Consider the following 27978-nt stretch of genomic DNA (forward strand, 5'->3'; position numbering starts at 1 on the left):
CACTCCACATTAATCATGGCTGACCAAGAGACTCTCCTGCTCTTACCACCTGCCATCTATCAGGAGGATTTGCAGGTTGATAATCAACCTGTTTGACCACATTATGAACACACCTTCATTGGCCATCAAGTCCTGGAGTGGGACTTGAACCCAGAAGCTTTTGACTCAGAGGCAGGGATGCTACCCACTGCACCACATAAAGCCTCCTGTTTGATCAACAATTAGTAGGGTTTAAATTAATAACATAAGTGGTTGGTGAGTAGCGGCATTAATTAAAAATAATTAAGAAATGAATTAATGGAAACACAATAAGGATGGCAGTGCAGTTGATGTGCAGCTGTTGTATGTGGTTGCTGGCGGACACCAGTGTGATCCAAGGCAACCACATCAGTAAGTGTCTGCAGCTCAAGGAACTTCGGCTCAGAGTTGATGAGCTGGAGGCCGAGCTATGGAAACTGCAATGCATCAGGGAGGGATGAAGTTACCTGGACACTTTGTTCCAGAAGGCAGTCACACCCCTTATGCTAGGTTCCTCTGATTTGGTCAGTGGTCAATTATAGGGATGTGTGACTGTGAGTGAGGCAGGTAAGGGGATGGAGAAGGTACAGGTAGAGGAGCCTAAGCCCTTGCAATTGTCCAACAGGTTTGAGGTTCTTGCAGCTTGGATGGATGAGAGCAGAGTCTGTAGGGTGGATGAGCAAACTGACCATAGCACTGTGATGCAGGAAGCCATTCAAGTGGGGGGAATAAATAGGAATGTAGGGGCCAGTATAGTCAGAGGGATAGACACAGTTCTCTGCAGCTGAGAGCTTGAATCCAGACGGCTATGTTGCATACCCGCTTTTAGGGTTCAGGACATCTGCTCAGGACTGGAGAGGAACCTGCAGTGGGAGGGGTAGGATCCAGTGGTCGCAGTCCACTGGGTACCAACAACATAGACAGGACTAGGAAAGATGCTCAGCTTATGGATTATGAGCAGCTGAGGGCTAAATTAAAAAGCAGAACCAGAAAGGTAATAACCTCTGGAGACGTGAGCAAATTGGCGCAGGGTAAATAAGATTAGAGAGTTAAATGCATGGCTCAAAGAGTGGTGTGGAAGAAATGGGTTTCAATACTGGCATCTGTACAGGGGAAAGCAGGAGCTGTATGGATGGGATGGTCTTCACCTAAACCATGCTGGATCCGGTGTTCCGGCAAGTCGTTTAACTAGGGCAGTAGAGAGAGCTTTGATCTAAATAGTGGAGGGAGGGGTCAAGTGAGGTAAGATGTGGTAAATTAAAGGGAAAGGACAAGACAATAGTACAGGTCAACGACATGGGTAATGATATCCAGAGTGTGGCAGGAAAGAACAGAGCATACAAACTAAAGAGTGCACCAGTAGATAAGGTCAGATTTTGCAAAAATAGTAAAAGGAGAGAATTGAAGGCTCTGTATCTGAATGCACACAGTATTCATAAAAAAAATGGATGAATTGTTAGCACAAAGAAAAATAAATACGTATGACCTGATATCGATTACAGAGACAGGGGGCAGAATTTCCTGTGCCCGTTGGCAGTAGGCGTGATAGGTGGTGGGCGCTGACAAGATGACGCGATCTGGTTCTCGACAGCAGGAAGGCAGGTCGTGATCGTCCGCTCATCCCGCCCATCGTTGGCCGCGTTTCCCGCCCACAGTCAGCGGGGACCTCATTGTAATACATCAGCATCTTATTAAAAGGCCACCCCCCCAGGCTCTGGACCCCCGCTGGATCGTCCATCCACATCGGCGGGAAAGCACGCCGACGTGCTTCACACCGGCACATGGGTGACGTGCACTTGGCGGCCTTCACTTTGGGGGAACTGAGGTCAGTGAACAGCATCGTTTCCACAGAGGGTATCATGCATCATCGTCATCAGCTATGCCCTTTACAACCTGGCACTCCAACGGGGAGACAAGCTGGCTGAGGAGGAGATGGAGAAGATGGAGGAGCTGGATGAGGGTGAGGAGGTCCTCAGTGGTGACAACGACGGGGATGAGGTTCTCACGCTGGCTAGACGAGGCAGGGGGCACTTGGGAGGCCCTCATAGCTGCCAGATTTGTGGGGGATGATGATGACATGCAGTGAGGTGTCCCCATAGATCCTCACATCGCAGTTGTGAATGTTTGATTCCAGTCTGGCTCATGGCAGCGCCAAAAGCCTCTGTGAGAATGTTCCTATCATGGAGATGCAGTGGAGGCTCTAATAATCACTCAATCACGGGAGGATGATGACAACATGCAGTGAGGACACTCCATGAATCTTCACATAGCCTGTGAGTGTCTAACTCCTGTCTGGCCGAGGGCAGCTCACTTGTACTGCATGATCAGGGCCATCTCCGCAGCCATGAAACTTTAGACACATCCAATGCTGTATCCATCTTCACAACCTGAGCTCTTCAGCAGCTGGTGCACAGCATCAATGGTCACAGACGCTGGTGCAATGGGAGTCAGCCGCACTTAAATGTCCTGAGAGCACACAGAGAGAATGCAAGAGCTCTGTGCCGCCTGCCCACTACATTCTAGAAGCAATGACCAGCACCGCCGAGGGGCAGGCATCAGCAGACCGTGGTCTGAAGGCTGCACAGGATACAGGGAAGAGTCCCTGGGCTGAGACACCTGCCTTTTATCTTGTGTAGAAAGGTTTCACATCTGAGTGACAAGAACACTGCTCATCAGAACAAGGAGCCACAGGCAGGGAGACATTCTCAAGAGTTTATTGACAATAGTGAACAGTATGTACAAATGACCAATGCCCATGCCCAGGTTGTGCAACTACTTTTCCTTAACTGTCATAACCCTGCCACTACGTCTTGTTGCTCCTCGGACATCCACAGCGGAGGTGGAGGCAACCTGCTGACTGTGACACCCTGTCTGTGATGAATTTGGCAGGCGTCCTCCGGAGGACCCTTTGCTGAGTACTGACCCCAGCCTGCTTTCAGGATCTTGCTGTGTGGCAGTGACACCCTCCTCGGCCTGTGAAGTTGGAGCTCCGGAGGTCACAGGAAGAGGGGATTCCGATGGGCCAGACGCTCCTGGAGTCACCTGGGTGGATGACCCTGGGGTGTGCACATGCTGATCCTCCTCCCTATGGGTACCCGAGGGCCCTGGCTGACTCCATGAGGGGAAGGGGAGCTGGAGTGAGATCGAGCTGCCCGGCACCCCTCTTGTGTACACACTGTTAGAGGCCAGCTATGGCATCAGCGATGGAGTGAAGCCTGCACAGCAGTGCAGAAGCGACGTCCTGGATCAAGCCATCCGGCGTGTTTCCCAGGAATGCTACCTCACTTAGTGCAAATCTGGGAAAATTCCACCCATGGTTGCAAGGTGACCAGGGCTCAGACCTGAATATTCAAGGGTATTTGACATTTTGGGGGGACAGGAAGCTAGGAAAAGGTGGTGGTTAACTCTGTTAATTAACCCTAACCCTAACGCTCCTAATTCACATGTTCGTAGTTGGTAACAGAATCATGAGAGTTGATTTTCCAATTGGCAATAGTTTAATGTTCATCGTAAACCATTTAGAACAAATCAATATGCTGCACTGTGTACTGTTCTGACAAAAGATCATCGACTAAAACATTAGGTCTGTTTCTCTCTCTACAGAATGCTGCCGGACCTGCTGAATATTTCCAACATTTTCTGCTTTCAGTTTAACTTTGCACGTCATCTCATTGTCTCCTTTCTATGTATCTTTTATTGCCAGCTCACATCTACTCTAATGAACATACTCGACCTCTCCCTGCAGCAGCACCAACTCACCCTATCTCTAAGCTGTCCTTGTCCCCAGTTTCATTTTATTCTTTGTCTCATCCGACACCTTAACAAGAAACTTTGTCTCTTCCTTTCAGGTGCTAAGGAGCGCAAGCTCCAACATCTCATTGATACCAACACCCATCCAGGACCCTCCACTCCTTCCCATCCTTCTGACCCCATCCTGTCTTCTAATCCTAGCCCTTGCCGTGTATTCACCATACAGGGCTAACAAGGCAAGGGATTACACTGTGAATGGTAAGGCCCTGGAAAATACTAAATATCAGCTGGACCTTGGTGTGCATATCCATAGATCCCTAAAGGTAGCAGGGCAGGTAGATAAGATGGTTAAGAAGGCATATGGGATACTTGCCTTTATTAGCCAAGGCATAGAATACAAGAGCAGGGAGGTTATGTTGGAACTGTATAAAATGCTGGTTAGGCCACAACTTAAGGTTGGCGGGCAGGCCAGGAGCCCAGGTGGGCTTCTGAAAAAACATGAAACCTCATCCATGGGCGGGATGAGGTTTCACGAGGGATTTTAAAATTTCAGAATATTTCCTTAAGTGGCCTACATGTTTACAAATGATCCGGTCTTCCACCTCCACGTGGTAAAATAGAAGTGCAGTCACTGCACTTACATCACCCGGTAACCACTTTGGTCCTTTCCCGAAATTTTTCACGTATACCGGCTTTCCAACAGCAAATTTCCTCTCACGACTATGCCAGCTGTGTTTGGTTTTCTGGCTTCCTTGACTTCTTTCCATCTTCCCCTCTAAATTCAGTTTTCTTAAGCTCAATCTCATCCTGAGACGGTGTTTAAACAATAACTCTGCAGGCGTGACACCTGCTGTTGTGTGAGGGATAGTCCTGTAATGAAAAAGACAACGTGTTAGCTTGGTTGCCATGGAATCACCAGTTAGCTTTATCATGCCTGCCTTGAACATTTGAACCACCCTTTATCAGTCCGTTTGAGGAAGGGTGGTACAATGCAGTTTTCACATAAGTGATATCATTGAGACTGATAAACTGTTGAAACTCAGCACTCATAAATGCCATGCCATTATTGGAAACGACTACTTCTGGTAGTCTGTGCCCGACGTTGGTGACTTCACCTGATATATTTCCAATATATTGAATGGGCATCAACAATGAGCAGAAACATTGTTCCCAGGAAAGGTCCAACGTAGTCAATATGTAACTGCCCAGGGTCTACCTGGCCACTTCCATGGATGTAAAGGAGCTGTCGCTGGCAACTTTTGCTGATATTGCACACACTGCTTTACTAAACTCTCTATTTCGCCATCCATCCCAGGCCACCATTGATAGCTGTGTATTATAGTCTTCATTCGGGAAATTCCTAGATGGGCGCTGTGTAGCTCAATTAAAAGTGGCTCCCTTCCCTTTGGAGGAACTATCACTCATGCTCCCCACAATAAGATGCCATCCTGGCTGGTTATTTCATGTCGTCTGTTGAAGTACGGTTTCATTTAATCAAATACAGGCTCCTGCGACAAACCATGTAGCGTTTGTTCTCATACCTGAGATAGGACTGGGTCCCGACTTGTCCAGTCTCTAATCTGTCAAGCACATACTGGCGAGGAGTCTAAGAAATTTAACAGAAAAATGAGTTCCTGTGGAACTGGGATGTGCTCATCGTTTTCTTGTAGAGGCAAACGACTAAGGGCATCGGCATTTGCGATTTGATTGCCAGGCCTAAGTACGAAGGTGTATTCCTATGCTACTAGAATTAAAGCTCTATTAGTATTTCTGAATCTTCTTTCTACGTGCCTTCTTCTTTCTAGCACAGACTTTAATCTTGGCCTTCTTCTTGACTGTTGGCCAGACTTCTCTCAGATGCAAGCTGAACATCTATGAGCTCAGTGACTGAATCTTCCAAAATTTCATTATCTGTCTGCTTCTTGGCAAATTCTGCGACTTTTGTTTCCAAAGCCTCTTTGGCTTCATTTAGCTGATTCTTCAGCTCTTCCATCTCTTTTTCATATTTGTTTGCTGCTTCCTGGAAAATTGAACATTGTTGTGTCTTCTCTGTCAACTGATTCTTCAGTTTGTTCACCCAAACTGGGTGCTGAATTCTTTCTGTTTCTCTTCATACTTTTCCAGAGGTACAAACTTTGACCTGAGGGAATTTTGTAGTGTATGAAGGTCTTTCAACAGATTTTCTTTTTCCCTTTGAAGGTTGCTCACCTCGTCTTGAACTCTGTCATCAAGCAGGGTCTCTTAGAGTTTCTTCTGCTGTTCTTCCAGGGTTTGGCGTAAAACAGCCTGCATTTCTTCAGGTTGTTGAGTGCTTGCACACTCCTTTTTCAAAACAGGAATGCTTCCAGCTTCCTTTTGGAATCTCAGTGGTATTCAAGATCGTAAGGGGTACGGACAGGGTAAATAGTGAGAAACTGTTCCTACTCAAGGAAGCATGAAGGGCTAGAGGGCAAGGATTTAAAATAATTGGCAAAAGGAGTAAAAGTGATGCGAGGAAAAAGTTTTTCAACCAGAGGGTGGTTGGAGTCTGGAACGAACGTCCTGAGAGGGTGCTGGAGGCAGCAGCGATCGAGGTATTCAAAAAGGAATTGGATGGCTATCTGAAAAGTAAGAATGTGCAAGGTTATGGGGATGAGGTAGGGGAGTGGGACTAGAGAGCCAGTACAGACTCAATGGGCTGAATGGCCTCCTTCTGCACTGTAAAGATTCTGTGATTCTGTAACAGTTAGCTGCAGGCACCTTAGCTAGAACAATGGATTAGAAAGCAAAAACAGAATTACCTGGAAAAACTCAGCAGGTCTGGCAGCATCGGTGGAGAAGAAATCAGTCAACGTTTCGAGTCTTCACGACCCTTCGGCAGAACAGAATTAGAAAGTTTAGGATTGTTTACTTTTGAGATAGTCTTTGGAGATAAATGGAAATTCTAGATCCTGAAGCAAAACAAGGGGGTTGACTTTTCAAGTTTCAAAACTCAGATGGCATGAAGTCAGTACTTTGCTTACCTTTATATCCTTTGATATGCATTATTCTGTGAATTATGCCCCAACTATCTCTGCAACTGCATTGTAAATTAATCAAGAATTGGTTAAAAGCTTGGAGTATGGGTTGATATCTCATTCATCAAAAATGTCTAATGCATAAATTGAGATTGCCAGGGACTCTAGAATGGCAATATAGACTTAAATTTAGAAGAGTGAAGGTATATAGGTGATTTATATTAAATTATTTTACGTAGAGGGGATTGAATATGTGGAATTTGCTGCTCAGGGACGCACAAAGCAAACAATGTGTACAATTTTCAAGGAGAATTAGATAGATAACTGAACTAGGCTATGATTGGTAGGTCACTTATCTTTGGAAGTGGTTGAATGAACTGCAAAGTCTTTTTCAGTTAATGACTTTGAACATGACTTTCACTTCGAGAAATCTAAGGTTCAAGGTCTGTAGGGCTGTAAAAAAAACAGCTAACAAACACAGATAAAAGCATAATACAGCAGATGCTGGAAATCTGAAACAAAAACAGAAAATGCTGGAAAAACTCAGCGTCTGTGGAGAGAGAAACAGAGTTAACGTTTTGAGTCCGTATAACTCTTCTTCAGAGCTCTGAAGAAGTCACAAGGACTTGAAGCGTTAACTCTGTTTTTTCTCTCTACAGATGCTGAGTTTTTCCAGTATTTTCTGTTTTTGTAACAAACACTGATATTGTATTTATTAAGAGGAGGAGTGATTTACACGAGGAGGCTGGGTTTTAAGGAGAAGGGAATTCGGAGTTAAGGGGTTGGATGTCTGTAAGCCAGTGCTTCCCAAACCTTTCCCAATGTGACCCCATTTAAAGCCTCAGACCCCTGGATAAAAATTTGGGAGTACGTGAATTTGTTGAGTGGGATGGGCAGAGGTTTCAGTTATTGAGCTGGGTGGGGTGAGAGGGGAGGCTTCAGTTGTTGAGCGATGGGGGGTGGGGAAGGAGTTGAGCATGCCCCACAGAAAACGCTGGAAAAACTCAGCATCTGTAGAGAGAAAAAACAGAGTTAACGCTTCAAGTCCTTATGACTTCTTCAGAGCTCTGAAGAAGAGTTATACGGACTCAAAACGTTAACTGTTTCTCTCTCCACAGACGCTGAGTTTTTCCAGCATTTTCTGTTTTTGTTTCAGATTTCCAGCATCTGCCGTATTATGCTTTTATCTGTGTTTGTTAGCTGTTTTTTACAGCCCTACAGACCTTGAACCTTAGATTTCTCGAAGTGAAAGTCATGTTCAAAGTCATTAACTGAAAAAGACTTTGCAGTTCATTCAACCACTTCCAAAGATAAGTGACCTATCAATCATAGCCTAGTTCAGTTATCTATCTAATTCTCCTTGAAAATTGTACATTGTTTGCTTTGTGCGTCCCTGAGCAGCAAATTCCACATATTCAATCCCCTCTACGTAAAATAATTTAATATAAATCACCTATACACCTTCACTCTCCTTAAAACCCCTTCTTCACCACCCACATCTCCCCCTCGCACCCGCATCTTCCTCTCCTTCACCCCTTCTGATCTCCATCATGGGGGCAGTTAATGAAAAGGCAGGGTTTCTCTAAGAAACTGAATACCTACCTATTCACAGGCTTTTTGTTTGCAGTAGCAATTGGACTTCAGTTCATTAGCCCACGCCCACCAATAGTAAAAGCGCAAGGATTTAAAGGGGCCGTAGAGCTGTTAGCGTTCAGTCTGAGCTCCCACACGGCAGCCATTGTTGTTTCGGAGCTCGCGACCCCAAAATCTCATCTTGTAACCCCATTGGGGGTCACGATCCACAGTTTGGGAAGCCCTGCTGTAGGCATAGCTGCCAGTGGGGTGGAGAAAGTGGAAGGAATGCAAGGTTGAACTAAGTAGAAGAGCAAACTAAATTAATAATAATGATTAGATTGAAAAAAATGGAAATTCTGGACTCTGAAACAAAACAAGAGGTTAACTTTTCAAGTTTCAAAACTCAGATGGCATTGTCAGCACTTTGTTTAATGTCCTTTGGTAAGCGTTATTCTGTGTGTTAAACCCCAAGTGTTTTCTGTAACTGCATTGTAAATTAATATCAAAGAACTGATTAAACAAAGCTTGGAAGTATGGATTGAGTTCTCAGAATCACAGATATTTTAGAGTGCAGAAGAAGGCCATTCGACCATGTCTGCAGCAGCTATCCAAATGAGCCATTAACTTTGTGTCATTCTCCAGCCTTCTCCCCCTAACCCAGCACATTGTTCCTTTTCAAATAACAGTCTTGTTCCCTTTTGAATGCCTCGATTGAACCTGCCTGCATTGCACTCTCAGGCGGTGCGTTCAAGACCTTAAACACTGGCTGCGTAAAAAAAGTTTTTTCTCATATGGGCTTTTGCTTCCTTTGCAAAATACTTTAAACCTGCGCCCTTTAAATCTCGTCCATCAAACATTAACAGGATGTATTTAATGTCATGGTTCTTCTGGGACAAAAGGCAGAAGTGTTACCTCTCAGGGCACTGAGAGTGAGTGACAGTCACAAAATGCCCAGGCATAATAACATGGTGGTGAAGTCCTGGAGGTGAAAGTAATTTGGCACTAAGCAGAAAGAGCAATAAATTGGCAGTTTATTTATTTGCTCTTTATTTATCCGCAAATATAAAAATTGTAACCATTGCAGGATTGTGCATGTGTTGCCTATTTAGGATTATTTAACCTAAAATCCTTATGCATGGAAAGATGAAAAAAATTTCGAGCCAGCCAGGAGTCGAACCTAGAATCTTCTGATCCGTAGTCAGACGCGTTATCCATTGCGCCACTGGCCCATGAAGAGAGACGGCACATTAGATTTGAGAAGCCTACGACAAAAGGGAAGGCTTTGTTAGTCACATCAGGAACATTTTCTCTCGTTATCTTTGTTCAATAATCACCGCGGAAAAGCCGCTCAGAACCCGCGATTCAAACTCTATTTTAATCAGAAATGGTTGTTTTTTTTTGGGGGGGGGGAGCGTGTTTTAGAGTTTTTTTTTGGAGCCATCGGCCTGTAATTCAAACAAGACTCCCAGGGAAAAGGGATTGTAACCACTTATTTTTCTCCTGATTTTCCGTTTGAATGGAGCGCAATTAATTTATTGCTGGCCGCAATTAATCCCCCACGGCGCCTTCCTTAAACGCAGCCGCCATTTTGATTGAAGAAGCTTCATCCAGCCTTCTCGCCGCCCCACAGCGCTCGGGGTGGGGGGGAGGAGAACGAGGAAACCCACCAATCAGGAGGGCCCAGTGTCAATTGGCGGCGGGCCATTGGCAGCGACGGACCAATGAAAAGGCGGATCATTGGTTGAATTCCTTCACCGGATTGGCTGTCCCGTGGACGAATGAAATGGCGAACCGGTCGTTGAGCTTTAACCGATTGGTTTCGATCTGAACAAATGAAATGATGGAGCGCGGGGCGGTGGTGGCCAATGGGGTGGCTGGGTTTTTACGCGGGAGGTTCGATGGCGGTGTTGTGAGCTGGAGCCCGGGGACAGGTAAACACTGAGGGACGGATAGTCAAAGCGTGGAGTGTCCGTCTCTAGGTAATAAACCCCGTAGAGTGGAGTAAGTACCTCAGTTTCACTCAGTGTTTACTCGTGTGGTCAGTCTGAGGTTATACGTGACTCTCTTGTGTATGTCTATAGAAGGGCTGCCTGGGACCAGCAGGTAACCCCTGTGCTCAACTGTCACTGTCCCTGTTCCAGAATGATCCCCCCATAACCGTGGGCGATTCCCCCCAACTCACTAATCATGTCTGTGCCGGGGTAATCTCCTCCCCACTCACCTGTGACAGGAACTCCCCTCGCCACTGGCAGCTAGTTTTTCTCCGCCACGCTTCCATCATCTGGTCGGTTTGACTTTGTCATAAGAGAAATATGAGTAGACCACACAGCTCATCGAGTCATGCGGCCTGTTGTATCTATGCCAGCTCTCTGCATAGTCCCATACCCTCGCCTTTTCCCCCCATAGCCGTGCCTTTTTCCTTTGCTCCAGGTAATTCTCCAATTCTCTTTTGAAGGCCTCAACTAAATCTGCCTCGACCATATTCCAGGGAGATTTCAGACCTTAACCGTGCCCTGTGTGTGTAAAAAAAAAAAATAGTTTTTCATCCTGTCATTGTTGCTTCTTCTGCCAATTACCTTAAATTAGCGTCTCTGGTTTTAGCATTGACTGTCTGTCATGAGATGTTAAGCCAATGGCCTAACACCATGTTTTGGCACATTTTACAGCAGGTGCCTATTTTAAGCACTTAACAGATTTCATAATTCATTGCACATTAAAAGTTTATTGTTTTAGGGAAAATTATCAGGTATAACGTTGATTTATATTTGCTCTATTGTCAGAAAGGCAGCAAATTCTTCGGGTACTTTGGCCAATATCCTTCCTTCAACCAAGAAAGAAAGAGAGGTGAAAAATGGATAATCCATTTATCAATTTAACTTCTCATTTGAATGACGGCACCTCCGACAGTGCAACCCTCCCTCAGTGCTGTGCTGAAGTGTTGGCCTGGGGTATGTGTTCAAGTCACTGGAGTGGTTTTTGAACCGGATGAACTCGTCCTTCATCTCAACACAAAAACAAAAGACTGCAGATGCTGGAAATCTGAAATTAAAACAGAAGGTGCTGGAAATACTCAGCTGGCCTGGTAGCATCTGTGGAGAGAGAAACAGAGATGTTTCCAGACCTGCTGTGCATTTCCAGCATTTTCTGTTTTTATTTTGCCCTTTGTCTCATTTTCTGTATGGATGCTGTAGTAGTTTATTGTATGTGAAGTCTTGAAGTCTTTCTGAGAGATGTGGTGAGGCATTCTATTACATGCAGGCCTTTCTACTAAACACAACTAGTTTTTCCTTGTAGATAGCAATCAGTGTTGCTTTTATGTGAGCTGAGATGGATCAGAAGATTTTGGATCTGGCAGCAACTGAGGATCTGCAAGGATTGCAGCAATTCCTGCAGCGCATGAAAGAGCAGGAGGTGAGCAATTGCTGTGATTCTTTAGGTTCTGCAATGCAGTAGAGAAATCCATTGGGATTAAATTAATTATTTTTAACAAAAGTGTTTTCTTTAAACTTCAAATGTTATGATATGTTGTATTCAAATATGTAAATTTAAAAGTCACATATATCAGAATATTGTCCAAAACAAGCATAATACTGCAGGTATTGGAAATACTCAGCTGGACAGGCAACATCTGTGGAGAGAAAACAGTTCTGATGAAGAGCCACAGACTTGAAACATTAACTTGGTTTTCTCTTCACAGATGCTGCCTGACCTGAGTATTTCCAGAATTTTCTGGTTTAATTTCAGAATACTGTCCCTGTTTTTTAAAAAGAATGCCAGCTTCATTGAGCAAGTACTTTACTGACCAGTTCATTCCCACCTTTTATCAGCACAATCTCCCCAGATTCTGAAAACATTTGAGGGGATTTTCACAGGCAGTGCAGTATACTTGTAAAGGTTTCCATCTGTAAATCCTACTGGTGCTTAATTTTAAAGGGTATAATTGTTTATAGAAAATGAATGTGTACAGAGGAGTGAGTTTATGAATTATATGATTATATAAAATGTACGTACCCTGACCTTTGTTTTTTTTTTGTTCAATTAGTCAACAGCCTGAAATTACAATTTGAATTTTGTTACTTCTTTTGTTACAGGTTGGTGCCCTGATAACACGTCATGCTTTGAAAGGGAAGGAGATTGGGATGCTAGTGAGAGCTATTTTTAAAGGTTAGTGCTCAAAAATAAATAATATTTGTGTATCACATTCCAATTTAAACATGCAACAGATCTTGTGTTCCACAGCCTCCCCGCACCCCCAGCACGTATTTGGTTGGAATGAATGCATATTGCATACAGAAAGAAACTAGGGACACATTTTATGTTTTCAGCACTATAAATGTTTTAATATAGTTTTGAAGACAACTGAAAATGGCACCCACTGATTTAGAACCAATATTTACGCTGACCGGGTAAATAAATGAATGGAATACATTTATAGTGATGAGCCTTAATCCATCTGTCCATGTGCCTGCTGTGAATGAGTTATCAAATTCAAGGCCAAATTGTGCCTATTAAGACCAGCTAAGAAAGAAGGTTAGATTTGAAGCCATGCCCAGACTTGAAAGGATGTATGCTATCTCTCTGCAGCACGTGGTACCTCACCCCTTAACAGATGAATTCACTGAAATTTGGTGGAATGCTGATTTAGTACATCTTGTCCTTTTGTTTCCCCTTTATAGGTTCCCCATGTTTTCAGAATGAAGGAGTTTGTCGGAGGCTTTTCGTTTACAAACATTGCATGCAGCTTGTTGAATCGGGAGATCTACAATCAGATATAGCAACAGATATAATTGGTTTGCTGATGCTAGAGGTAAATTATGAAATTGATAAAAGTTATCTTTTTATTCATTTGCTCATGGGATGTGGGTATTGCTGGCTGCAACCATCATTTATTGCTGTCCCTAATTGCCCTTAAGAAGGTGGTGATTATCTACCTTCTTGAACCGCTGCTGTCCATGTGTTGTAGGAACATCCACAGTGCTGTTAGGAAGGGAGTTCTAAGATTTTGACCCAGCGACAGTGAAGGAATGGCAATATAGTTCCAAGTCAGGATGGTTCTTGACTTGGAGAGGAATTTGCAATTGGCAGTGTTCCCATGCATCTGCTGCCCTCACCCTTCTAGGTGGTAGAGGTCAAAGGTGCTGTCAAAGGAGCCTTGCTGCATTACTGGAGTGTGTCTTGTAGATGGTACACACTGCTGCCAATGCATTGGTGGTGGAGGGAGTGAATGTCTAAGGTGATGGATGAGGTGCCAATCAAGCAGGCTGCTTTGTCCTGGATGGTGTCGAGCTTCTTGTGTTGGAGCTGCATTTGTCCAGGCAAGTGGAGAATATTCAATCACACTCCTGACTTGTGCCTTGTAGATGTTCGACAAGCTTTGCAGTGTCAGTAGGTGCATGACTGTGCTGAATGCCCAGCCTCTGACTTGCTCTTGTAGCCACAGTATTTATATGGCTGGTCCAATTCAGCTTCTGGCCAATGGTGACGCCCAGGATGTTGATAGTGGGGAATTCACTGATGGTAATGCCATTGAATGTCAAGGGAAGATGATTAGATTCTCTCTTGTTGGAGATGGTCATTGCCTGACATTTGTGCAACATGAATGTAACTTGCCACTTATCAACCCGAGCCTGAATATTGTCCAGGTCTTGCTGCGTATGGACACAGACTGCTTCAATATCTGAGGAGTCGCGAATGGTGCTGAACGTTGTGCAATCATCCACGAACATCGTTATGATGGAGGGAAGGTCATTGATGAAACAGCTGAAGATGGATGGGCCTAGTGTTACGATCCCAGCTGATAATACTGGACAACTCCAGCCCCCAGAGTGGAACCTGGCTTGATAGACCCTAACTTTTTTTTTTGTTTTGAAACTGTGGAGGGGCTATTACTGAACGCATTCACAAGAGTGTGCTTTTAACAAAAGAACAAAACTTTTATTAAACAAGAAAAGATTAACTATATTACACTACTCCTTCACTCCAACTATACCTTTACAGATGTATACAAATTCGTAAAGTTAACACAAGTTACAAAATCTAACTTATACTCTAATGTTCACAGTAAGTATACAGCCCATGTAAACAAATAGACGAACTGTGGTCTGACACACCACACTCCAAAACCAAGTTTCTATGGATTTCTCATCAACCCCCCCACTCCCCCTCCAGACGCTTGACATCCCGTGAGCCAACCGGTCTCACTGAAACCCTGCCTCTCTCACGTGGACTTCCAATCTCCTCATTCGAAGAACTCATCTTGGAATTCTCTCCCAAACGACATTTTCTCTTGGACTTTTCAACAAGGATCCATCTCCAGGGTTTCAACCTCTCTCTCTGATGCTCCTTTCCCCTGGATCTCTACATGCATTCAAGCTTCACCTTCCACGCACTCAGATATTCATTTGTGCCAAGCAGAACATCACTGCTGCAAGAGCTCGTGGTAAGGAGTCACCAACTTTCAGCTGTCTCCTTGGCTCTTCCGGCTTCTGTCAAGCCCACAACTCTATATCTTTAATTTGGAGGCTTTTCTTCTGACCCTTACTTTCAATTCGACTTAACAGGACCTGTTTCAGATTCCTGTTCTTGGCCCTTGACTTGACTGCCTTCCTGGGAACCTCTTTCTGTCTCACTCACTAGTTTTGGGACCTTTCTTCTTTGTTGTGGGATCTGCTCCCTGCAGCTCTCATGTCCTGCTTCTGCTAGCACTTTTTGCAGAATCGGGCACCTCTGGAGATGTAGATGGTTACCTGACCTTTTTGCACTATTTAGCTTTCTTCCTCTTTTCTTCTGAGCAAGCGCAGAGCTGGCTTTCAAACCTGGACAAGAATAAAAAAACTGCGCATGTGCACAGGACCGTTTACTGACCTAACAACAAGAAAACAGACCAACTGCGCATGTGCAGCCATTCCCTGTCTGGCACATGCGCAGAACATGAAGATTAGAAAAAGAACAAACTGCGCATGTGTGGCCCGATCTCTGATTCAAGATAAGGTAAGTTACCTTTTTTTTTTCCTAGATTCGTCACATGAAAATATAGAAAATAGGTCTTTTGGACCTTTGAGCCTACTGTGCCAGGTTCATTTTGATCGTGGCATATCTCGATGCCATATTCCGCTCTTCCCATACCCCTTGATGCCTTTAGAGTCCAGAAATTTATTTCTTTAAGTATATTCAGTGACTTGGCCTCCATAGCCCTCTGTGGTAGAGAATTCCACAGGTTCACCATCCTCTGAATGAAGAAGTTTCTTCTCATCTCACTCCTAAATGTTCTGCCCCATATCCTGAGACTGTGAACCCTTGTTCTAGACCACCCCCCACCCGCCAGAGAAAATATCATCCCTACATCCAACCTGTCCAACTCTGTCTGAATTTTATATGTTGCAATGAGATCTCCTCTCATTCTTCTAAACTCTAGTGAATACAGACCTAGTCGGCCCAATCTTTCCTGATATGACAACCCTTACATCCTAGGAATCAGTCTGGTGAAACTTTGCTGCACTCCCTCTATGGCAAGTATATCCTTTCTTGGGTAAGGAGACCAATACTCCAGGTGTGGTCTCACCAAGGCCATGTATTGCTGAAGCAAGACATCCTTGCTCCTGGTACTCGGAGGTCCTCTCGCAATGAAGGCCAATATACCATTTGCCTTCTTAACTGCTTGCTGCACCTGCATGCTTGCTTTCAGTGATTGGTGTACAAGGACACCCAGGTCCCTTTGTACATCAACACTTCCCAATCTATCACGGTTTAAATAATACTCTGCCATTCTGTTTTTCCTACCAAAGCGGATAACTTCACACTTATCCACGTTATACTGCATCTGCCATGTATTTGCCCACTCACTCAACTTGTCTAAATCACCTTGAAGCCTCTTAACACCCTCCTCATCGCTCACATTCCCACCAAGTTGTGTGTTGTCAACAAACTTGGAAATATTACATTTGGTTCCCTCATCCAAATCATTGTTATATATTGTGCCAAATCATTGTTATATATTGTGAATAGCTGGGGCCCCAGCACTGATCCCTGCGATACCCCACTAGTCACCACCTAGCACTGCGAGAAAAACCCATTTATTCCTACTCTCTGTTTCCTGTCTGTTAACCAATTCTCAATCCATGCCAAAATATTATCCCCAATCCTATGTAGTTTAATTTTACACACTTACCTCTTATGTGGGACTTTATCAAATACTTTCTGAAAATCCAAATACACCACATCCACTGGTTCTCCCTTATCTATTCTGCTAGTTATGTCCCCAAACTACTCCAGTAGATTTTTTCAAAAATGATTTCCCTTTCATAAATCTATGTTGAATTTGTCTAATCCTGTTGATGTTTTCTAAGTGTTTTGTTATCACATCCTTTATAATAGACTCTAGCATTGCCCCTACTACTGAGGTTAGGCTAACCAGTCTGTAATTCGCTATTTTCTCCCTCCCCTCCTTTTTTAAATGGGGGTTTACGTTTGCCATCCTCCAATCTGCCAGGACTGTTCCAGAATCTACAGAATTTTGGAAGATGATCACCAACGCATCCACTATTGCCATGCTGCCTCCTTTAGTACCCTGGAATGTAGATTAATGGGCCAAGGGGAGTTATCGACTTTCAGTTCATTAATTTCTCCAGCACTATTGTTTTAGTAATACTAATTTTCTTCAATTCCTCCTCACTAGGCCCTTGATTCCCCAGTATTTCTGGGAAGTTATTTGTGTCTTCCCCTGTGAAGACAACAATAAAGTAGTTGCGTAATTGCTCTGCCAATTCCTTGTTTCCTGTTACAAATTTCCCATTTCAGACTATAAGGGACCTACATTTGTCTTCGCTAATCTTTTTCTTTTTACATACTTACAGAAGCTTTCATAGTCCACTTTTATGTTTTTTGCAGGTTTACTCTCATACTCTATTTTTCCCCTCTTAATCAATCTCTTGATCCTCCTTTGCTGAGTTTTAAACTGCTCCCAATCCTCAGGCTTGCTGCTTTTTCTAGCAACTTTATATGACGACTTTGGATCTAATACTATCCTTAATTTCTTTTGGTAGCCATGGTTGGACTGCTTTTCCTGTTGTATTTTTGCGTGTATGCAATGCGTACACTCGTTCCTCAAATATTAGCCATTGTCTATCCACTGTTATGCCTTTTAATGAAGTTCCCCAATCTATCTTAGCCAACTCACGCCTCATACCTTCATACTTTCCTTTTAAGATTTAGGACCCTAGTTTCAGATCGGACTGCTTCATTTTCCATCCTAATGAAGAATTCTATCATGTTATGGTCACACCAGGACATTACCCTGAGTAACTCCTGCAGTGATGTCCAACCATCTTGCTTTGTGCTAGGTATGACTCCAACCAGCGGAGAGTTTTCCCCTCATTCCCATTGAGTACAGTTTTGCTAGGGCTCCTCGATGCCACACTCGGTCAAATGCTGCCTTGATGTCAAGGGCAGTCACTCTCACTGCACCTCTGGAATTCAGCTCTTTTATCCATGTTTGGACCAAGGCTGTAATGAGGTCAAGAGCTGAATGGTCCAGGTGGAACCCAAACTGAGCGTTAGTGAGCAGCTTATTGCTGAATAAGTGCCGCTTGATAGCACTGCCTATGACACTTTACATCACTTTGCTGGTGACCGAGAGTAAACTGATGGGGCAATGATTGGTTGGGTTGGATTTGCACTGATTTTGTGATGCTGTGGACCTCAGGAGGAGGCTGAGATGGATCATCCATTCGGCGCTTCTGGCTGAAGATGGCTGCAAATGCTTCAGCCTTGGCTTTTGCACTGATGTTCTGGGCTCCCCCATCATTGAGGATGGACATATTCCTGAAGCCTGCTCCTCCAGTTAGTTGTTTAATTGTCCACCAACATTCATGACTGGATGTGGCAGGACTGCAGAGCTTAGATCTGATTTGTTGGTTGTGTGATTGCTTAGCTCCGTTTATTTATTGCATGTTGCTTCAGCAGTTTGGCATGCAAGTAGTCCTGTGTTGTAGTGTCACCGGGTAGACACCTCATTTTTAGTTATGCCTGGTGCTGCTCCTAGCATGCCCTCCTGCACTCTTCATTGAACCAGGGTTGATCCCCTGGTTTGATGGTATAGGTAGAGTGGTGGATATGCTGCACCATGAGGTTACAGATTGTGGTTGTGTACAATTCTGCTGCTGCTGTTGGCCCACAGTGCCTCATGGACCAAATAGACCATGAAGGAATTTAGAAACAAGAGTGGGAGTTTTAAATTGGCTCCAAATCCCCTAATATCTACAATACTAGTCAGCAAGGACAATGGTGATAGATGACTGGGACTTGGTGTGGGATGGGATACAGGAGGCAGAGTTTTGGATTAGCAGATCTTAAGGAGAATTTTAGGATGCAAGGCTGCCCAGGAATCCACTATATAAATCAAGTTACTCAATTGGAACAGTGGCAGCCTTATAACCAACTGTCAGTCAGAAGCTCTTGATGTTTATGTACCTCCATGTTGTTTGAGTACTGCTGGGTATGGTACAGTGCCATTTGCACTCTGTTCTGTGTTTGTGACTGTAAAGTGTTTACATGAGGAGTTAACAATGAGGTGATTGGGGATAGAGAAAATGCAGCATCGATGAGGCTTGTGCACATTATGTCTTCATAATTGAAAGTCTTCATTTTAGGCTCATCAACTGCCTGGAGCCACTTTAGCTGAACTGGCTAGCCTGTATGTGGATGCCATCAAAGGGGGCAGCATTCTCAATGGAAAATCGCTGGACCTTTTCCCTACAATACTTACTGTTCTGGCCTCTCAAGAAAGCTTAAATTATGGTGGTGGTAAGGAAAGTTTGAAAAATATTTAAAATTTGTTCTCAGTATGTTGGTGTAAGGTATATATGTGTCTTTGGTTTTTTTTTTTGAGCCTGCTCCAAACATCTGTAGATGATATTTTTTAAGGGATTGTAGCCCCCTGCTGTATGTAACTTTAAATATTTTTGTTCTGTTTTTGTTTTATTAGGTCAATTAAATGGCGAAGAATACAAGAAGCAATTAATCAACACTCTATGCTCCAGCAGGCAAGTAACAACGTGTTTGGCTAATCCAAAGTAACACATCAGTAGATTGCAATACTTTAGGGAATTAGAAATTTGATCAAGAAGCAATTAGCAACATGAGAATATCTATGGAACCAGAGAAGTTCCTGGTAATTTAAGATTTTTTGATAAATTTACTTGCAGTGTTGTTTTCCTTTCTTCTCTATCCTAAAATGCTGACATTACATGGGGTACTGTTCTATAAATGCTAGCAGCTCCCTGTTAGGTTGTCCAAAGAGTCAGTCTTCATGTATATGTCTAGATGGTGAGTGTTAGCAGGCTATCTAATGTTGACGATCTGATTCTGTCCACCAACATCTGCACAGACCCTTTCCAACAGGGGGTTACTGCAGACTAAGCAGTAATGGAGATCAGGACTCCTTAATTTAGGGTGCTGAGGCCAGTTGCAACGTCCCTAAATGCTACATGGGCCAAGATCAGCTGACTCCACTCATACATAGGAATGGAACATGAAACTCATCCCCAAGTAACTGTGATTCTTATTCTACATGTAAACTGAGCAAACTCCTCCATTAGATTTAAGTCTGCACTGTACTTCTGGATATCTTTTATGTACATAATATATAATTTATTTCTGTATTTAAATGCTTTGCTCTTGAATTGATTTTATTTTCCAGATGGGATCCAAAATGTGTGATTCACCTCACATCAATGTTTAGGTAAAGTTTTTTGATCAGTTCAATTGCTAACTTTATGGAAAAGCAAAACCCTCTTGTTATGAATTTCAGTAGGTAAAAACTAACTATGTCTATTCTTGCTTGCTCTCTTTCCTACAGGGATGTACCAGTCAGTACAGAGGAACTTCAGTTTGTTATGGTGAAAGTGCTGCGAATGTTCCCCAAGTTGGACTTGCAGGAACTGCCTCCACTTGTCTACCAGTTACTCCTCCTCTCCTCTAAGGTAAGACGAAGGAATCACTGTTGATGTGCTGATTTGCAGCAAGATTTTCTCCTCTTGGAAAACTTACTTTTTAGAGTGTACAAGATCAGGGGTAATGTGTGTCAATCCTTCAATATGATGCTTGAGATTTGAGTACATGTAGTCTGGCTAGATCTTGATAAGAAACGTACTTAATATTCACTGAACTAGATAACTGTCTATTTATTTAGTGATTGTTTTTTTTATTTAATAGGGTTGTAAGAAAACTCTTTTAGAAGGGATCATAACATTCTTCCATCAACAGGATCAGCTGCAAAAAGAGGAACAAACAGGAACTAAGTGAGTTGCGATCATTATTCATGTGTTCATGTGCCAGGCTAGGTAAAGGGTATGTGGAACATTCCTTGTTCCAGTCCTACTCCGGCCCCCTCCCACAACTCTTTCTCCGGTACATCGATGATTACTTCGGTGCTGCTTCATGCTCTCGTCGGGACCTGGAAAAATTTATTAATTTTGCTTCCAATCTCCACCCCTCCATCATTTTCACATGGTCCATCTCTGACACTTCTCTTCCCTTCCTTGACCTCTCTGTCTCAATTTCTGATGATAGACTGTCCACCAATATCCATTACAAGCCTACCGACTCCCACAGCTACCTCGACTACAGCTCCTCACACCCCGCTTCCTGTAAGGACTCCATCCCATTCTCTCAGTTCCTTCGCCTCCGTTGCATCTGTTCTGATGACGCTACCTTCAAAAACAGTTCCTCTGACATGTCCTCCTTCTTCTTTAACCGAGGTTTTCCACCCACGGTCGTTGAAGGGGCCCTCAACCATGTCCGGCCCATCTCCCGCGCATCCGCCCTCACGCCTTCTCCTCCCTCCCAGAAACATGATATGGTCCCCCTTGTCCTCACTTATCACCCCTCCAGCCTCCGCATTCAAAGGATCATCCTCCGCCATTTCCGCCAACTCCAGCATGATGCCACCATCAAACACATCTTCCCTTCACCCCCCCCCCCCCCCCCCCCCGCGGCATTCCGTAGGGATCGTTCCCTCCGGGACACCCTGGTCCACTCCTCCATCACCCCCTACTCCTCTACCCCAACTTTTGGCACCTCCCCATGCCCACGCAGAAATGCAACACCTGCCCCTTCCTCTCTTGTCACCGTCCAAGGGCCCAAACACTCCTTTCAAGTGAAGCAGCATTTCACTTGCATTTCCCCTAACTAGTCTACTGCATTCGTTGCTCCCAATGCGGTCTCCTCTACATTGGAGAGACCAAACGCAAACTGGGCGACCGCTTTGCAGAACACCTGCGGTCTGTCCGCAAAAAAGACCCAAACCTCCCTGTCACTTGCCATTTTAACACTCCACCCTGCTCTCTTGCCCACATGTCTGTCCTTGGCTTGCTGCATTGTTCCAGTGAAGCCCAACGCAAACTGGAGGAACAGCACCTCATCTTCCGACTAGGCACTTTACAGCCTTCTGGGCTGAATATTGAATTCAACAACTTTAGATCTTAAACTCCCCCTCCCCCCAACCCCACCCCGTTTCTTCCTCCTCCCTTTTGTTTTTTTCAATAATTTTTTATATAGATTTTTCTTCTCCCACCTATTTCCATTATTTTTAAATCTACAACTAATACCTTGTCAGTCTTTCCACCCCACCCCCACTAGAGCTGTACCTTGAGTGTCCTGCCATCCATTCTTAATTAGCACTTTTCTTAGATAATATCACCACCTTCAACACCTCTTTGATCCTTTTGTCTGTGACATCTTTTGATTATCTGCTCCTATCACTGCTTGCTTGTCCCTACAACCACCCCACCCTCAACTTCTCTCCCCCCGCCCCCCACCTTAAACCAGCTTATATTTCACCCCTCTCCTAACTACACTCAGTTCTGTTGAAGGGTCATGTGGACTCGAAACGTCAACTCTTTTCTCCTCCACAGATGCTGCCAGACCTGCTGAGTTTTTCCAGGTAATTCTGTTTTTGTTTTGGATTTCCAGCATCCACAGTAGTTTTTTGTTTTTAGGTAATGATGAATGTTGGAAGGGTATATCACATCTGAGTCTGCTCCTGACTTTCCCTGATATATTTTCTAGCATGGGTAACTTGAGATCAAGAACTCTTGACTTCCTACCACACCCAAACACACACCCTACCTTCCCTCTGCTCAGAAGTGTGCTGAGGATCGCAAAATCTCTGCTTCTCACTTTTACCAGGGTGCTTTACCACTTTTATTTATGTGCTGAGGTGTGCTTTTTTTTTTTGTTTTGAAGGTCCACGGAGTTGGAGGCTGTCACTGTGCCACAGGACCAACTTCGTCATATAGAAGGAACAATCATTCTTCACATTGTGTTTGCTATCAAGTTGGACCATGATTTGGGCCGTGAACTGATCAGATATCTGAAGGTGTGGCAGAATGTCCAATTTCTGTGAGCAGTTTTTACTTTTGTGTATTGAGAGTCTAGGTGAATGGTTATTGTGCAGGACAAGCAAAAGAGATGGGGAAAAATAAAAAGGAAGAAACAATTTAAGTGATGCTGAAGTTGGCACTTAAAAATCTTTAGATGAAAAGTGAAAAGGAAGATTGATGTAGGTAGTTTTGAGGTTCTGAACGTGTTTGAGTTTATGCATGAGTTCTTTTTTCAATATTGAGGATTAATGGGAGGAGGAAATGCATGTAGTGTAGCCGGTCTAAAGCTTAGCATGACTGAGAGGAAAGCAGAGAACTTGGAAGGCAGATTTTTTTTTAAAAATCAAACACGTATGTTAAGTTTGTTTTACTGTTGGTTAGAATTATTTCTGAGAAATGTAACCCTGTTCTACTTCAATTAAAAGCAGCAGATGCACAATTCCACGCAATGGAGGCATGGGTTTCTAAACGCATCTGTCCCATCTCTCTTCATAATCAATTATGCAACACCATTATGAACCACGGAAGTACATGATCTAAATGATAGGATTTTAAAAAGATACATAAGTTTTTAAATTAATTACCTGTGAGTTTTACCATTTAAACTTAAGAGGAGAAATTCATTAGGGTAGCGCTGCTGCCTCATGGTCCGGCATATCCCACACTCTCCCATTACCATCAAGCCAGGGGACCAACTCTGGTTCAATGAAGGAGGGCATTCCAGGAGCAGCAACAGGCATACCTAAAAATGAGGTGTCAACCTGGTGAAGCTATAACACAGGACTACTTGCAAGTGATAGACAGGGCTAAGCAATCCCACACCCAACGGATCAGATCTAAGCTTTGCAGCCCTGCCACATCCAGCCGTGAATGTTGGTGGACAATTAAACAACTCACTGGAGGAGGAGGCTCCACAAATATCCCTCAGTTGGGATATCCTCAATGATGGAGCAGCCCAGCACATCAGCACAAAAGATAAGGTTGAAGCATTTGCTACAATCTTCAGCCAGAAGTGCCGAGTGGATGATCCATCTCGGCCTCCTCCAGAGGACCCCAGCATCACAGATGCCAGTCTTCAGCCAATTCGATTCATTCCAAGTGATATCAAGAAACGCCTGAAGGCACTGGATACTGCAAAGACTATGGGCCCTGACAATATTCCAGCAATATACTGAAGAGTTGTGCTCCAGCTCTTGCCGCGCCCCTAACCAAGCTGTTCCAGTACAGTTACAACACTGGCATCTACCCGGCTATGTGGAAAATTGCCCGGGTATGTCCTGTACGCAAAAAGCAGGACAAATCTAACCCGATCAATTACTGCCCCATCGGTCTACTCTCGATCTTTAGTAAAGTAATGGAAAGGGTCATCAACCATGCTATCAAGCGCATTTATTTAGCAATAACCTGATCACTGATTCCCAGTTTGGGTTCCACCAGGGCCACATTCCTGACCTCATTACAGCCTTGGTTCAAATGTGGACAAAAGAGCTGAACTCCTGAGGTGAGGTGAGGTGAGAGTGACTGCCCTTGACATCAAGGCAGCATTTGACAGAGTGTGGTATCAAGGAGCCCTAGCAAAACTGGAGTCAATGGGAATCAGGGGGAAAACTCACCACTGGGTGGAGTCATACCTAGCACAAAGGAAGATGGTTGTGGTTGTTGGAGGTTATTCATCCCAGCTCCAGGACATAACTGCAGGAGTTCCTCAGGGTAGTGTCCTCGGCCCAACCATCGTCAGCTGCTTCATCAAAGACCTTCCTTCCATCATAAGGTCAGATGTGGGGATATTCGCTGATGATTGCACAATGTTCAGCACCATTCATGACTCCTCAGATACTGAAGCAATCCATGTCCACGTGCAGCAAGACAAGACCTGGGCAATATCAGGCTTGTGCGGACAAGTGGCAAGTAACATTTGCACCACACAAGTGTCCAGCATCTCCAACAAGAGAAAATCTAACCATCGCCCCTTGACGTTCAGTGGCATTAGCATCACTGAATTCCCCACTATCAACATCCTGGGGGTACCATTGACCAGAAACTGAACTGGACTAGCCATATAAATACTGTGGCTATAGCAGCAGGCCAGAGGCTAGGAATAGTGCAATGAGTAGCCTACCTCCTGACTCACCAAAGCCTGTCCACCATCTACAAGGCACAAGTCAGGAGTGTGATGGAATACTCCCCACTTGCCTGGATGAGTGCAGCTCCCATAACACTCAAGAAGTTTGACACCATCCAGGACAAAGCAGCCCACTTGATTGGCACCACAAGCACAAACACTCACTCCCTCCACCACCGACGCACAGTTGCAGCAGTGTGAACCATCTACAAGATGTACTGCAGGAATTCACCAAGGCTCCTTCGACAGCACCTTCCAAACCCACGACCACTACGATCTAGAAGGACAAGGACAGCAGATAGATGGGAATACCGCCACCTGGAAGTCCCCCTCCAAGTCACTCAGCATCCTGACTTGGAAATATATCACAGTTCCTTCACTGTCGCTGGGTTAAAAACCTGGAATGCCCTCCCTAACAGCACTGTGGGTTTACCCACACCACATGGACTGCAGCGGTTCAAGAAGGCAGCTCACAGCCACCTTCTCAACGGAACTAGGGATGGACAATAAATGCTGGCCCAGCCAGAGAAGCCCACATCCCATGAGTGATTTTTTTTAAAAATTGCCAAATGCACCATATAAAAGCAGTTTGTCAAAAGATTGAGTCTGGGGTGCATTGGCATGTTCATGCTTGGGTACCTTACAAGCGAGGACAGATGCAGGTTTAGATGTCTCTCCCTGTTCTGTTTCCATTGTGAGCCCTGCCAGTTGCAGAGGCTGAATTGTCTCTCAACAGGATAATGGAATTGGGGAGGGGCTGGAGAGGGTCAGACCACTGAGGCCTTTTTGCCTCAGTTGGTCACCCAGGAGCCAGTATGTGCCTGCTGTCATGGGTGGAGAGGTAACGAATCAAGGGAAAAAACTGCTGGAAGAAAGGAGAATTTTATTCTAAAGATACTCTATAATTTTTAAAAAAACATATAATACTGGTCTGACTATGACAATCTTGAAATATCCTGTGTTTGCCATTTATCTAGGCTGGTCAGCAAGGAGATACCAGCCGGATTCTCTGTTCTTTTAACATTGCACTGATGCTCTCTGTAGCTAGGATACATCGATTCGAGGAGCAGGTATGTTTATTTTTCCATCACTTTATTTAATTTAGAATCTCTAAATAGACTTGAGTGGGAGTTGACTGGGAAGGTTGTTTACACTGAATCATCAAGTAACAAGGTATTGTGTATTAGATTAGCAATGTAAAGAATAATGTTTATTACTCAAGCGGAGCTGGCTTTGCTTGGATTTAAAAGTCTCGAGTGAATTTTATATAGACTAGCTAAATTTCCCATGGTGGCACTTACTAACTAACAAAATTCAAAATGAATATTTTCAAAATGCCGCAACAATTTATGCCTTTTACCCTGGGGCAGGATTTTGCCCTTGGCAGGGGCAGTCGGGAAGCCTACCACCGCCCGCAATCGGCACCGCACCGCAATTTCATGTTGGCTGGCCAATTAATGCCCTCGCTGTATGGATTGCAAGCGGCAGCGCTGTGCGGGCAGGGGGGAGGAGGGAGAGCTGGGCCTAGCGTGTAGTTCACGCATGCGTGAGAAAGAGCGCTTCAATCTCTCTGAGGCATGGAGATTGAAGCGCTATGTGTAAATAAAATAAAATAAATAAAGAGAATAAAAATTTAATAAAACATGTCCCCTCATGTGACTCTGTCACATGAGCTGGGACATGTTTTTAATTCAAAAATAAAGTTTTTACTTAATGTTAATTTGCTTTAGGAAACCTCATCCTGCTGGTGGATAAGGTTCCATAAAAAAATGTAAAGGATGCTTGGCCATTTCACTTGCCTGCCAACCATAAGGTTGGACGGGCAGCGTAAATTTGAATTTAATTAGATTGTTAATGGCTTTAATAGGCCTTTTAATTATCGGCGGCACACAGCCGACTCCGGCATGCACCTGCCAAATGAAGTATCACGAGACTGCGCGATGACATTGGGACACACGCCCGACATCATCGTGTGTCATTTTACAGTCGGGTGTGTTGGGCACGTGCCCTCACACCGAGCGTAATCTTCTGCCCCTGGTCTCTCTTAGTCAGAAGAAGTAAATGTGGGTGCTTATTAGGCTCTGGATCCTAAAGATCCTGTTTGTCTTAGTCAGACCTACAGTTGATTCTCAAGGCAAACCTTCAGCTGGAATTTGAACTTCAAAGTGTTTGGGATTAACTTTTAGTTGCAACTTTTAAAATGGTCAGTAGTTTCAGCTTGCTTAAATTTTCAGCTATTGGTATGGAGTGATCATGTTTGTCCTCTCTGATTATTATCTGATGTAATTCTCATTTCCAGATAAGTTTTTACTAACTACTGAACCGATAATACCAAATCGTGCTCGACAAGAATAGGCAATTATACAGATGAAAATGTTTTATTTTAGCAATTGTGTTTTACAACAGTCGTCTGCATTCCCCACTTAGGAATTTCTTTGTGTACGAGATCATGGCCTGAATTTTACGCACCCCGCCTCTCTTCCCCTGCCCCCGGCGGGTTTGTAGGCGGGCAGGGGATGAGCCTGCCCTTTCCCCTTAAGTGGCCAATTATCGACTACTTAAGGGCCGTTTCCCACCCAGCCTCAAAATTGAGGCTGGCAGGAGGAGGTTCAGGGCATGGGGGAAGCGCGAAAATAATTGGGTTTAGGCCTCAGGTCGGGGCTGGGGTGCCTCCATCAGCAGCCCCCTTTTAACTTTGCCCCCCCCCTCTCCCCCCCAAGGTCCAGTAACCACAGCAACCCCCTGGCCTCCCCTATCTCCCCTCCCATCCCTGAGACCTCCTAAACTTACCTCTTCCTGGAATCCCGAGACTTCGCTCTGGGGACTGCATGCAGTCCCAATCCTGTCCACTGTAGCTTCTGGCACTGCAGGGACTAGAGAGCTACAGCAGCTTTCGAATGCAGAACTTCCTCCCGAATGAGGGGTAGAAGTCCCGCCTGCAGCCAATTAACACTCATTGGAGAGTTAAATCACTGAGGGACAGATAGTGTTGGCAGGAGGGAAGGGAAACCCCACCATCGTAAAAATCCTGGCCCATGTGGTACAGTGACTTCGAATATTTCTCTCTTACTTCTTGACATCCAGTTTAGAATCCAGCCCTACCTCAATAGGTGATGAGAAAATAAGGTAGATATAGGCC

At 44.4% G+C, this 27978-nt stretch overlaps 1 protein-coding gene and 1 non-coding gene across 4 annotated transcripts in view; one reads left to right on the forward strand and one right to left on the reverse strand.

Moving 5' to 3' along the window:
• Positions 1-9495: 9495 nt before the first annotated feature.
• trnar-acg (transfer RNA arginine (anticodon ACG)) lies at positions 9496-9568 on the reverse strand. The gene has a single exon. It is a non-coding gene; the product is annotated as a tRNA-Arg (tRNA).
• A 654-nt stretch (positions 9569-10222) lies between these two features.
• The window catches only part of fanci (FA complementation group I), a 77135-nt gene continuing 59379 nt past the window's right edge, over positions 10223-27978 (forward strand). For all 3 annotated transcript variants that reach the window (XM_078529988.1, XM_078529989.1, XM_078529990.1), the window contains exons 1-11: positions 10223-10340; positions 11634-11750; positions 12431-12503; positions 13016-13146; positions 18986-19139; positions 19321-19378; positions 20035-20076; positions 20194-20317; positions 20550-20635; positions 22581-22713; positions 25817-25909. In XM_078529988.1, coding sequence (XP_078386114.1) covers positions 11667-11750; positions 12431-12503; positions 13016-13146; positions 18986-19139; positions 19321-19378; positions 20035-20076; positions 20194-20317; positions 20550-20635; positions 22581-22713; positions 25817-25909 — 978 coding nt within the window. In that variant the 5' untranslated portion in view covers positions 10223-10340; positions 11634-11666. The remainder of the gene's footprint in view (positions 10341-11633; positions 11751-12430; positions 12504-13015; positions 13147-18985; positions 19140-19320; positions 19379-20034; positions 20077-20193; positions 20318-20549; positions 20636-22580; positions 22714-25816; positions 25910-27978) is intronic.

This window comes from Cetorhinus maximus, chromosome 26 (assembly GCF_964194155.1).
Source record: "Cetorhinus maximus chromosome 26, sCetMax3.hap1.1, whole genome shotgun sequence".
Classification (NCBI taxonomy): Eukaryota; Metazoa; Chordata; class Chondrichthyes; order Lamniformes; family Cetorhinidae; genus Cetorhinus; species Cetorhinus maximus.